At 49.0% G+C, this 12,191-nt stretch overlaps 1 protein-coding gene across 2 annotated transcripts in view; it reads left to right on the plus strand.

The window, feature by feature from the left end:
• Positions 1-275: 275 nt before the first annotated feature.
• The window catches only part of LOC139049975 (zinc finger protein 436-like), a 28,590-nt gene continuing 16,674 nt past the window's right edge, over positions 276-12,191 (plus strand). Inside the window, exons 1-2 of one of the 2 annotated variants that reach the window (XM_070525922.1) lie at positions 276-575; positions 2,421-2,497. Coding sequence is in view for 1 of the 2 variants with exons in the window: in XM_070525921.1 (XP_070382022.1) it covers positions 457-575; positions 2,421-2,497 (196 nt within the window). In the remaining variant the exon portion in view is untranslated. The remainder of the gene's footprint in view (positions 576-2,420; positions 2,498-12,191) is intronic. The other variant, XM_070525921.1, reaches the window with a different exon arrangement.

The raw sequence follows: 12,191 nt of genomic DNA on the forward strand, positions 1-12,191 counted from the left end.
CGCGCTCAGCTGGGCCCATCGTCTACTAGGCTGTTTCCAGCCTCGCCGCGTCATACGGCGCTGACGCCCGGAAAAGTCGCCGCTCCCGCACACCAGTTAAAGATTTGGGCGACTGTACTTTAATTTTAGAGGAGCATGAAGATATCGATATCATCCGATAAATACAGTTTTTCGTAGAAATTGAGGTTTTGTTAGTTAGGTGGTTTTGAGGATAGATAACTCAAATAATCGGGGCGCCTCGGCTGGCGTTCAAAAATTTGTACATTAGTGTCAAGCTAGTGGCGGCCTCAAACGTCTAGTTTTTTCCGGATATGCGGTATCATATTATACGAAACTGCGAAGTGACAACAGTTTTATTGGTTTCCGTTCTTTCTCGGCATTGAATGCGCATGCGCGGTATTTCAACAACACGCAGTCGAGAATACACGCCAGTTATAGGACATCGAAGCATCAGGCATGGCTGAAGAAAGCAGCAACGAATACACGCCTCTTGACTTAAGCATGAAGGGCAAAGCTACAAGTACAAGCCGTGACGGCACCCAGGACGCTTCATCTACTTTGGGCGCCTACAACACGTGAGCTTTACCACTTGTCAATTTTTTTCGCTGAAAACTGTTACCCTTAGACACGACCCATTTATTATCTTTTAACATGTGTACATTTGTTCCCACCTGAAACGGGTCTTTTTCACAGACAGCTCGAGCTTTGAGTCGGAGGCTTTTTTAGACCAAGACGCGTTGATGCTAGGCTGGTGCGAAAATATTGCCATGTTCCGCACAATGTCACCGTTTAGCGCTCAGGATAAGATTTTTTCGAACATGAAGCGAACGTATACTTACAGAAGAAAATATTTTTCTTTGATGTTTAATTCTTGCATTGCACACACGCGATGGGGTGCTATAGCTCGATGTCCGGGGTACGATTCTGGATGGCACCGCCCTATTTGAATGAAAGAGCAATGTGAAATGCTCTTGCTTGCTTGCGTTTAGGTGCTTGTTACAGAAACCCCTATGGTAAAAATTATTGCCCAGTTCCCCTGAATTCGGTACACGTTTTATCAGGTCGTGGCTCTTGCAAGAAAAGCCTCGGAATTAGTTTGAATCGCAGTATACATTTCGTGCGCCGAAGGATAAGTATTTTCTAGGCAACTCGTCAAAGTGCGCAACGATACTGCTATTTGCCAATTACCAAAAAAATGTGACCAAGTGGATGCTGCCCGCTTAAAGCTTTACTTAATTAAAAAGTAAGACACGTGCATGAAAAACCACAACCTGGTTTAAAACGATTGTTCTTCTGTTTGAATGTGTTGCTTAAGGAAAACAAGTGCGGAAGCAAACACTGTATTCCGGGTTGGAGTTGTGCGGCCAAAACTATTTTTTTTTGACAGCCTGAATTTACATTACTTAGTTCAAGATAGTCTTTTTTTTTTTAGAACAGCAAACTCGCGTGAGGTAGTACTACATTGATAAAGAAGTGGGGAGTCATGGTATTCTACAGTACCCTTTACCATTTTTGAAAGAATGCTGTTGCACTTCGCATTTCAGCTATTTTCTTGCTAATCATTACGTCAGCCTTAGGATATTTTTCAGGCGTTCTTAGAATAATCTTTACCATTCGAAGAATTCTTATATATGACCCAGCGAGTGACATAGAAGAAAACGTAACATCGCTTGAAAACATTTAAAAACGGCATTCAGAGTTCATTATTTAATTCTAACTCCTCATTTTGTTGGTAAATATTCAAATTATTACTTGGCTAAGAGGTAGAAATCTGCTTGTATTCCTCTGAGCAGGACATTTGAGCGAAAAATTTCAAATATTACCTGAAATTTGATAAATTCCTCATAGGTGACGGATCTATGAGTCATGATTGGAATTGGCTTGAAAACACGACATTCACCACGGCGTTGATGAAGAGCATCAGGGAGGCGCCAATACTAATCATTCAAATATAATTGCAGGTTTCCATCATAATTGCAGCAACCATCTGCATAGTGTCATTGTTATAATTCATCCTGTTTTATAGATGCAAAAAAACCATGTGCCCTGCTTTAAAAGACTTTATTCTGAAATTATATTTAGGATTCTGTCACTGTTGCAAGTGGAGCGAGAATATTATATAGCAAACTGCATAGGACGAAGTTATAAGTACTTCAACAGGGAAACTTACAGTATTCGTGCAAGCCATGGTGCCGTTTCGTCTACGGTGGATGAGTGCTTTGCAGCATGTATTGCCCCGAGTGTGCCGTTCGTCCTATGCCAGCCAGCATAGTCGGCATTTCATGAGAACCAACCATTGCGAGTAGCGTGTTTAGAAAACGCGACTTTCCTTTCTCCGCAATTTGCTTTATTAAAGCATAATTTAGCCTTTTTCTTTGTCGCACCTAGTATCTGTTTTACCAATACTTCATTAATTGCAGGATTTCCGACGAGGGCTTGAGTTACCAGAGGAACACGCAGCACACGCCGATGACCGACGATATTTCCAGCGTCGACGGTACGTAGACGATTGTCACTCGCGTTTTGCACGAACATGGCAGATAGCCCCGTATGGTTACCGTGGTAGCGGTACATTTATTGCGTATATAGATGCACTTTACCCAGCGCCCAGACGGTTTCCGCACGAACCAGTTTATAAATGTCCTTATTGTATTGGGTGTACTAAACAGTCCCGATGGTAACGTCTATTCGCAACTGAGAAGGCAGGTGACGCAGAGCAAGAACAGCTGGCTGCCCGAAGGGCTCACACTCGTGCTAAGCACTGGCGATCCGGCTGGCCCCCTGGTTGCACAGCAGGCACGGAAGAGACGATCCGGCTGGCCTTGTTCTTGTGCTCTTCTTTCTCATTACAATTACCCCCGGTGGAAAATGGGAGCCATCCTGGCGACATACGACGCGGAGACGAGCGGGTCATAGAATTGTTTCAGGCTGCAAACGTGCACAACATCCCGTTCACGGCGGCGCTTCTCGGATGCCGATGTAAGCGGCTCTATGAGATAGTTGATTGGAGAGGTGCGTTTGACGAAATGGTATGGTCCACCATACTGCGAGAGAGGTTTCGTTGAAAGTCCAGGCGTGGTAGAAGGCACGGACAACAAGACAAGTGTGCCGGGACTGAAGTTCGGATTTGTAGCGTCACCATCACGATTGGCTTTTTGTCGTTGTTGGTAGGCGGAGCTGAACTTTCGGGCTAATTGACGGCAATCCTCGGCGTATCGGGCGACGGCTGAAACGGGAGCACACTCTGACGTGTCTGGTTTATAAGGCAAAATGGTATCGATAGTATGCGAAGGATCGCGACCGTAGAGAAGAAAGTATGGAGAAAATCCTGTAGTACATTGTGTTGCCGTATTATATGCATACGTGACAAATGGGAGGGTGATGTCCCAGTCTGTATGCTCCGATGAAACGTGCATGGCGAGCATATCACGAAGGGTGCGATTGATACGCTCTGTAAGCCCGTTAGTTTGAGGATGGTACGCCGTGGTGGCCCAGTGAACTGCGCCGCATTTAGCAAGCAGAGCTTCAACCACCTGCGACAGAAACACACGGCCTCTATCACTCAGCAGCTCCCGAGGTGGGCCATGGCGGAGAATGAAACGATGGAGCAGAAAGGATGCAACGTCACTGGCGGTCGCGGCAGGTAGAGCAGCAGTTTCGGAATAGCGTGTAAGGTGATCGACTGCGACAATAATCTATCGTTTTCCAGCGAGTGTTAGTAGTAGCGACGCGTACAGGTCAATTCCTACACGGTCGAAGGGAAGAGCAGGGCACGGAAGTGGCTGTAATAAACTGTTGGCCGGATGAGGCGGAGATTTGCGGCGTTGGCATTGCGGGCACGAGCTGACAAACTTTTGGACAAAAGTAAACATTCCTCGCCAGTCTTAACGTTGCCGCAGGCGCTCATACGTCTTCAAAGTACCTGCGTGTGCATATTGTAGGTCAGTATGGAAAGACGCACACATGCCGGAACGCAATGTCCTAGCGATAACCAGGAGCTCCTTGCGATCATTGCGCTAGTAGTTGCGTTGATGCAAGAGGTTTCCCCGGACAGCAAAATGGACAGCCTGGCAACGCAGGGAGCGGGAGATGCAGGCGAGCCAGAAAGGAGATCCATAAGAGACCACCCAAGGATCCTTGCGCTGTTCTGGTGCGATGGTGTTGATGTGAACCGAGAATACCACCTTAATAGTGGAGAGGGAGGCCGTGTCGGCTGGTAGCGGATAGCGGGACAGAGCGTCAGCGTCAGTGTGCTTGCGACCTGAGCGGTATATGACGTGTATGTCGTATTCTTGAATGCGCAGAGTCCAGCGGTCAAGGCGTCCAGACGCGTCCTTTAAAGAGGATAGCCAACACACGGCGTGATGGTCAGTAACCCCATTGAAAGGCCTGCCGTATAAATCAGGGCAAAACTTCCTGAGTGCCCAAACTTAGGCCAGGCATTCTTTTTCTGTGACGCTGTAATTGCGTTGCGCTTAGGTCAGCACCCGACTGGCGTAAGCAACGACGTACTCGGAGTAGCCAGACTTGCGCTACGCAAGGGCAGCGCCAAGGCCAATACCACTGGCATCAGTATGCACTTCAGCTGAGGTGGTGGGGTCGTAGTGTCGCAGTATAGGCGGAGACGTCAGGAGACGAAGTAAGGTCACGAACGCGGTGTCCCATGCAGGAGACCAGGAGGATAGGTCGTTGGCTCAACTTAAGAGTTTTGTGAGAGGTGATATTGAGGCAAAATTGCGAACAAAGCGTCTGAGGTAAGAACGGAGGCCGATGAAGGCGCGAAGTTCTTTGAGTGTCTTAGGTTTCGGGAATCCTGCCACAGCATGAAGTTTTGATCGGTCGGGAAAAATTCCATCCTGTGATATGACGTGACCTAGAATCGTGAGCTTGCGTGCGGCGAAATGGTACTTTTTCAGGTCCAGTTGCAGGCCTGCATTGGTCAAGGACGTCAACACTTACATAAGGCAAAGACGAGTGCTGAAATCAGGGGCGAACACAACGATGTCGTCGAGGTAGCACAAACACGTGTTCTATTTTAGGCCGTGCAAGATATTGTCCATCATTCGTTCAGACGTAGCAGGCGCATTGCATAGGCCAAATGGCATCACATTAAATTCGTATAAACCATCTGGCGTAATGAATGCAGTTTTAGGGCGATCAAGTGCTGACATCGGGACCTGCAAGTGGCCCGAGCGCAAACCCAACGAAGAGAAGAATTTACCACCTTGCAAGCTGTCCAGAGTTTTGTCAATGCGCGGTAGAGGGTAGATGTCTTTTCGCGTTATCTTATTAAGACGGCGATAATCGACACAGAACCGAATCGAACCATCTCTTTTTGTGACGGGAACCACCGGTGATGCCCACGGGCTATTGGAAGGTCTAATGAAACTGCACTGAAGCATATCGTCCACGTTCTCACTGATCACCTGACGCTCCTTGCGGGTACGCGGTACGGGCGCTGCCGCAATGGCACGTTGGAGCCAGTGCCGATGTGGTGGCTGACGGTTGACGTGCGACCCAGAGTAGGCTGAGCGACCTCAAAAGAGCAAAATTGGGCAAGCAGATGAAGAAGCGGGGAGCGCTGCTCGGAAGTAAGGTCATCGGCAGTGAAAGGCGTGAATAAGTCAGGTGATGGCGGAGCAGAAGGGAAAGTGTACAGAAGTCAGTGAGCTCTGCATACGAAGCATCCGACACGTCGGTTATAAACATGTCATCAAGAGGCTGAACATGGCCAAGAACTTTGCCGCAAAAAGCCATCAGGGCTGTAGGAAGCGTATTGCAGACAACGATGGCACTGAAACCGGCTGAAATGTGAAGCGTGGCTAAAGGGAGCGGAACGTCTTTGCAGGTTATGAAGAGTTCCGAAGGAGTAAAAAGGACAGCGCCTTCAGAGACAGTGCCACAGAAGACGGGAACAACAGCAGACGAGTATGGTGGTATGGGAATGTCATCTCGAAGAACTAGCTTAGCGGGAAGAGAAGTGGCGCCGGCGAGGGGCTCGTCACAAAGAGGCGATAATTTGACTTCAGCACGTGCGCAATTGATGACGGCGGTATTTCGGGAAAGAAAGTCCCACCCAAGTATCACGTCTTGAGGACAGGACTGCAGAACCACAAACTCCACAATATAGATAACGCCCTGAATAACAACTCTAGCTCTGCATGCTGTTGAAGACTGAACTGGCTGGGCGCTTGCTGTGCGAAGAGAAAACCAAGAAAGTGGCGTGGTAACTTTTCGTAAAGCGTGAGAGAGGCGTTCGTTTAGGACAGACACAGCTGTTCCAGCATCAATTACCGCAACGGTAGGGACGCCGTCAACAGCAAGGTCGACCACGTTCGAAAGCGACACTGGAGGTCTTGTACAGATCGATGGCAACGCAGTTCCTGCCTCCTGAACTGCGGCTCTTAGTTTTCCTCTTGCGCGGGTGAAAGGCGCCGACGCATGGGGGACAACGATTGGCGACGCGGCGAAGGTGAACGACGTGTAAGAACCGGGCGCTCGGCTGGTGGCCTGTGCGACTGCCGACTAAAATAAGTGTCGTGGAAAGGCTGCACGGCGGCATAGGGAGGCGACTGCACAAACTCATCAAAGTGCAGCATGCGGTGGTGGCAGAGTCGTGCAACATGGCCGGGAATGCCACATGCATAACATATGAGCCTGTTGTCTTGCGTGCGCCAAGGATTAGTAAGGGCAGGAGCGGGTCGATGAACGGGATGATGAACGGGTTTTAGTGGCCGAGGATGTAGCGCAAAGAGTGGTTGACGAAGATGTTGCGCGACGACGGATGCTTAAGTAAGTGGCGCGGCGACAGGGTACTGCTGATGCTTCATTGGTAGAGCCTCAACAACTTGATTTTCAATAACATGGCGGAGCGTAGGAGCGAGCTGTGTAGGAGGCTGTTGCTGGGGCGGCTGCTGTTGGGGTAGCTCAGCGAAGGGTAGCAGAGAAAGCTGACGTGCAACTTCCTCCCGCACGAAAGCTTGGATTTGTGTTGCTTGAAGAGAGGGCTTGAAGAGAGGGCCTCGTCAGCCACCGAGGGGCACCTGGTCAACTCGCGCTGCCTCCTCAACTCGTCATAGCTTTAGCACAAGTTTATGAGCTCTGCTACGGTGCGCGGACTTTTGGAGATCGACATTAGGAAAATGTCATCGGCGATGCCCTTAAAGATGTGCTTCAATTTGTCATTGTCGGGCATAGAAGCATCACACGTTTACATAGGTCGAGAACCTCTTCGATACGATCTTCGATATTGAGGCAAAATTGCGAACAAAGCGTCTGAGGTAAGAACGGAGGCCGATGAAGGCGCGAAGTTCTTTGAGTGTCTTAGGTTTCGGGAATCCTGCCACAGCATGAAGTTTTGATCGGTCGGGAAAAATTCCATCCTGTGATATGACGTGACCTAGAATCGTGAGCTTGCGTGCGGCGAAATGGTACTTTTTCAGGTCCAGTTGCAGGCCTGCATTGGTCAAGGACGTCAACACTTACATAAGGCAAAGACGAGTGCTGAAATCAGGGGCGAACACAACGATGTCGTCGAGGTAGCACAAACACGTGTTCTATTTTAGGCCGTGCAAGATATTGTCCATCATTCGTTCAGACGTAGCAGGCGCATTGCATAGGCCAAATGGCATCACATTAAATTCGTATAAACCATCTGGCGTAATGAATGCAGTTTTAGGGCGATCAAGTGCTGACATCGGGACCTGCAAGTGGCCCGAGCGCAAACCCAACGAAGAGAAGAATTTACCACCTTGCAAGCTGTCCAGAGTTTTGTCAATGCGCGGTAGAGGGTAGATGTCTTTTCGCGTTATCTTATTAAGACGGCGATAATCGACACAGAACCGAATCGAACCATCTCTTTTTGTGACGGGAACCACCGGTGATGCCCACGGGCTATTGGAAGGTCTAATGAAACCGCACTGAAGCATATCGTCCACGTTCTCACTGATCACCTGACGCTCCTTGCGGGTACGCGGTACGGGCGCTGCCGCAATGGCACGTTGGAGCCAGTGCCGATGTGGTGGCTGACGGTTGACGTGCGACCCAGAGTAGGCTGAGCGACCTCAAAAGAGCAAAATTGGGCAAGCAGATGAAGAAGCGGGGAGCGCTGCTCGGAAGTAAGGTCATCGGCAGTGAAAGGCGTGAATAAGTCAGGTGATGGCGGAGCAGAAGGGAAAGTGTACAGAAGTCAGTGAGCTCTGCATACGAAGCATCCGACACGTCGGTTATAAACATGTCATCAAGAGGCTGAACATGGCCAAGAACTTTGCCGCAAAAAGCCATCAGGGCTGTAGGAAGCGTATTGCAGACAACGATGGCACTGAAACCGGCTGAAATGTGAAGCGTGGCTAAAGGGAGCGGAACGTCTTTGCAGGTTATGAAGAGTTCCGAAGGAGTAAAAAGGACAGCGCCTTCAGAGACAGTGCCACAGAAGACGGGAACAACAGCAGACGAGTATGGTGGTATGGGAATGTCATCTCGAAGAACTAGCTTAGCGGGAAGAGAAGTGGCGCCGGCGAGGGGCTCGTCACAAAGAGGCGATAATTTGACTTCAGCACGTGCGCAATTGATGACGGCGGTATTTCGGGAAAGAAAGTCCCACCCAAGTATCACGTCTTGAGGACAGGACTGCAGAACCACAAACTCCACAATATAGATAACGCCCTGAATAACAACTCTAGCTCTGCATGCTGTTGAAGACTGAACTGGCTGGGCGCTTGCTGTGCGAAGAGAAAACCAAGAAAGTGGCGTGGTAACTTTTCGTAAAGCGTGAGAGAGGCGTTCGTTTAGGACAGACACAGCTGTTCCAGCATCAATTACCGCAACGGTAGGGACGCCGTCAACAGCAAGGTCGACCACGTTCGAAAGCGACACTGGAGGTCTTGTACAGATCGATGGCAACGCAGTTCCTGCCTCCTGAACTGCGGCTCTTAGTTTTCCTCTTGCGCGGGTGAAAGGCGCCGACGCATGGGGGACAACGATTGGCGACGCGGCGAAGGTGAACGACGTGTAAGAACCGGGCGCTCGGCTGGTGGCCTGTGCGACTGCCGACTAAAATAAGTGTCGTGGAAAGGCTGCACGGCGGCATAGGGAGGCGACTGCAGAAACTCATCAAAGTGCAGCATGCGGTGGTGGCAGAGTCGTGCAACATGGCCGGGAATGCCACATGCATAACATATGAGCCTGTTGTCTTGCGTGCGCCAAGGATTAGTAAGGGCAGGAGCGGGTCGATGAACGGGATGATGAACGGGTTTTAGTGGCCGAGGATGTAGCGCAAAGAGTGGTTGACGAAGATGTTGCGCGACGACGGATGCTTAAGTAAGTGGCGCGGCGACAGGGTACTGCTGATGCTTCATTGGTAGAGCCTCAACAACTTGATTTTCAATAACATGGCGGAGCGTAGGAGCGAGCTGTGTAGGAGGCTGTTGCTGGGGCGGCTGCTGTTGGGGTAGCTCAGCGAAGGGTAGCAGAGAAAGCTGACGTGCAACTTCCTCCCGCACGAAAGCTTGGATTTGTGTTGCTTGAAGAGAGGGCTTGAAGAGAGGGCCTCGTCAGCCACCGAGGGGCACCTGGTCAACTCGCGCTGCCTCCTCAACTCGTCATAGCTTTAGCACAAGTTTATGAGCTCTGCTACGGTGCGCGGACTTTTGGAGATCGACATTAGGAAAATGTCATCGGCGATGCCCTTAAAGATGTGCTTCAATTTGTCATTGTCGGGCATAGAAGCATCACACGTTTACATAGGTCGAGAACCTCTTCGATATACCATGTGAATGTTTCACCGGGTTGTTGCGCTCGCTCTCGTAACCGCTGCTCGGCGCGCAACTTGTGGACAGGCAGGGCGACCGAAAACTGCAGCGAAACTGGTCTTGAACGCGGACCAGGACTGAAAGTCGGCTTCGTGATTTTTAAAACGCAGGTGAGCCACTCCCGCAAGGTAGAATATGACGGCATTTAACTTCGCGGTATCATCCCATCGATTGTGCAAGCTCACCCGTTCGTAGACAGACAACCAGTCATTGACGCCCTGTTCATCCGTACCACTGAAAACCACTGGATGGCGTTGCGGGACAATGCCAGAGCAGGCAACGGGGGGTGGCGGCGACATCGGCTGGCGATAGTCAGGCATGACGGGAGGCAGAGTGCGAGACCGGAGTTCCAGGGTGTAGATGTTCCTGAATACCCCGCACCTCCACCAATTCTAATGGGTGTATTGAACAGTCTGGATGGTAACGTCTGTTCGTAACCGAGAGGGCAGGTGACGCAGAGCAAGAACAGCTGGTTGCCCGAATGGCTCACACTCGTGCTGAGCAGCACTGCTGATCCGGCTGGCCCACTGGTTGCATAGCCGGAATGGATGAGACGATCTGGCTGGCCTTCTTCTTGTGCTCTTCTTTCGCATTACGTTACTAAGAAATTTGTGCTTATCATAATATATGCAAATTTATACATAACCTATGAAGTAGAAGATGTTGAATGAATTTGTTCTGCCGAGACTGTACATTCCATGCAGTGATTAATTCGCTCGTAAATGGAATCATCGCATGACCATTGGCCTAAAATTTTATTTGCCAAGCAGAATCCAGGTGGGCTCGACGTGCTCACACCGTCAACGTTTTCCTTAAACCGATCACGCTTGTTGACAAAGCAAGTGCTTAGATGCGAATGCCGTGTGTGATATGTAATTAGTGCGGCGCTTCAGATATCTTCATGGGAGGGTTTTAATGGCCCTGTTACTTTTTAGGTAGAGTGCAAGAATTGCTCACCGATAGCATGTTACGAGCAGCAGACATATACTGCTGGGGCCGAATGCAGAAGTTACAGCGTACAACTTGGAGCTCTTGGTTCTTTCATACCAAGCATGCCAAGCGACATGCGCAGCATAAACAGCCCTAAATAGTTGTATGAAAAAACAACGCAAGGAGAAACGAAATCTTTGGGTAGTTGTTTGCGCTCTGATGCCATAAATTCTTACCAAAAATCCCAACTCTGGGCTTCTGAAACGTAAACATTATTCGTACTGAATAAGTAACAGTCACAGTACTCAAAGATTTCCAATGAGTGTGCCACTAAGTCAGAATTGTAACGCTTTGTTAACGAGAAAAGCTACGCCATGCTGAAACACCGGCCGTCCAAACTGAACATTCTTTTTGGTAACGGGATTATCTTTCCTTGGATACGTCAAGCATTATTCGTTCTGACAGTGTCTGAGCAACCTCTCTCGCAGGCCTGACGAACGTTGCGACATTAACTTATAAATTTGAGAATGCCAGAGAATAAGAAATGAGTTCCCTAACTCACGCCAATGCTTTGACAGTGTAGTTCAGTCAATTCGTAGACGAAACTCAAGTCGTTAGTTCATCTGGTTTGTAATCCACGTTGAGTGTTTTCTGTAGCGTGCGAAGGCATAGACAAAAAGGCATGCGGCTGTAGTAATGCTGTAAACATTCTGTCAACTCCCCCCCCCCCCTACCCACCTTCATATCGTAAATAAAGGTGCCTTCAAAAATACGGCGTGTCCCAGCAGTTTCAATGCTAATTGCCGTAGCGTCCATAGTCATCCTGAGGAGGGTTCTGCAGTAATTTCCGCCTTTTAGGTCTCCCCAGTTGAAAAACACAACAGGAAATTTTCAGTCTGTCGTAGTTTGGGACGTTGTTTCTGTAGTTCTGTTGCCTGTAGTTCTGTTGCCTGTAGTTCTGTTGCCTGTAGTTCTGTTGCCTGTAGTTCTGTTGCCTGTAGTTCTGTTGCCTGTAGTTCTGTTGCCTGTAGTTCTGTTGCCTGTAGTTCTGTTGCCTGTAGTTCTGTTGCCTGTAGTTCTGTTGCCTGTAGTTCTGTTGCCTGTAGTTCTGTTGCCTGTAGTTCTGTTGCCTGTAGTTCTGTTGCCTGTAGTTCTGTTGCCTGTAGTTCTGTTGCCTGTAGTTCTGTTGCCTGTAGTTCTGTTGTCTGTAGTTCTGTTGTCTGTAGTTCTGTTGTCTGTAGTTCTGTTGTCTGTAGTGGGACGTCCTGTCGTAGAAAGTTCTGTAGTTCTTGATCAATATTTAATTAAAAATTGAGAGACGTCCGTAAGGTTGTGTAAATTTGTTAGTACAAAAAAGAAAAACATAAAAGTAAAAAAAAAATTTTTAAAAAACGTCTTCGCCTAGGATTCGAACATGCGACCTCACTATTCCCAGCCCGGCTTCTTACCACT

This window comes from Dermacentor albipictus, chromosome 9 (genome assembly GCF_038994185.2).
Source record: "Dermacentor albipictus isolate Rhodes 1998 colony chromosome 9, USDA_Dalb.pri_finalv2, whole genome shotgun sequence".
Lineage (NCBI taxonomy): Eukaryota > Metazoa > Arthropoda > Arachnida > Ixodida > Ixodidae > Dermacentor > Dermacentor albipictus.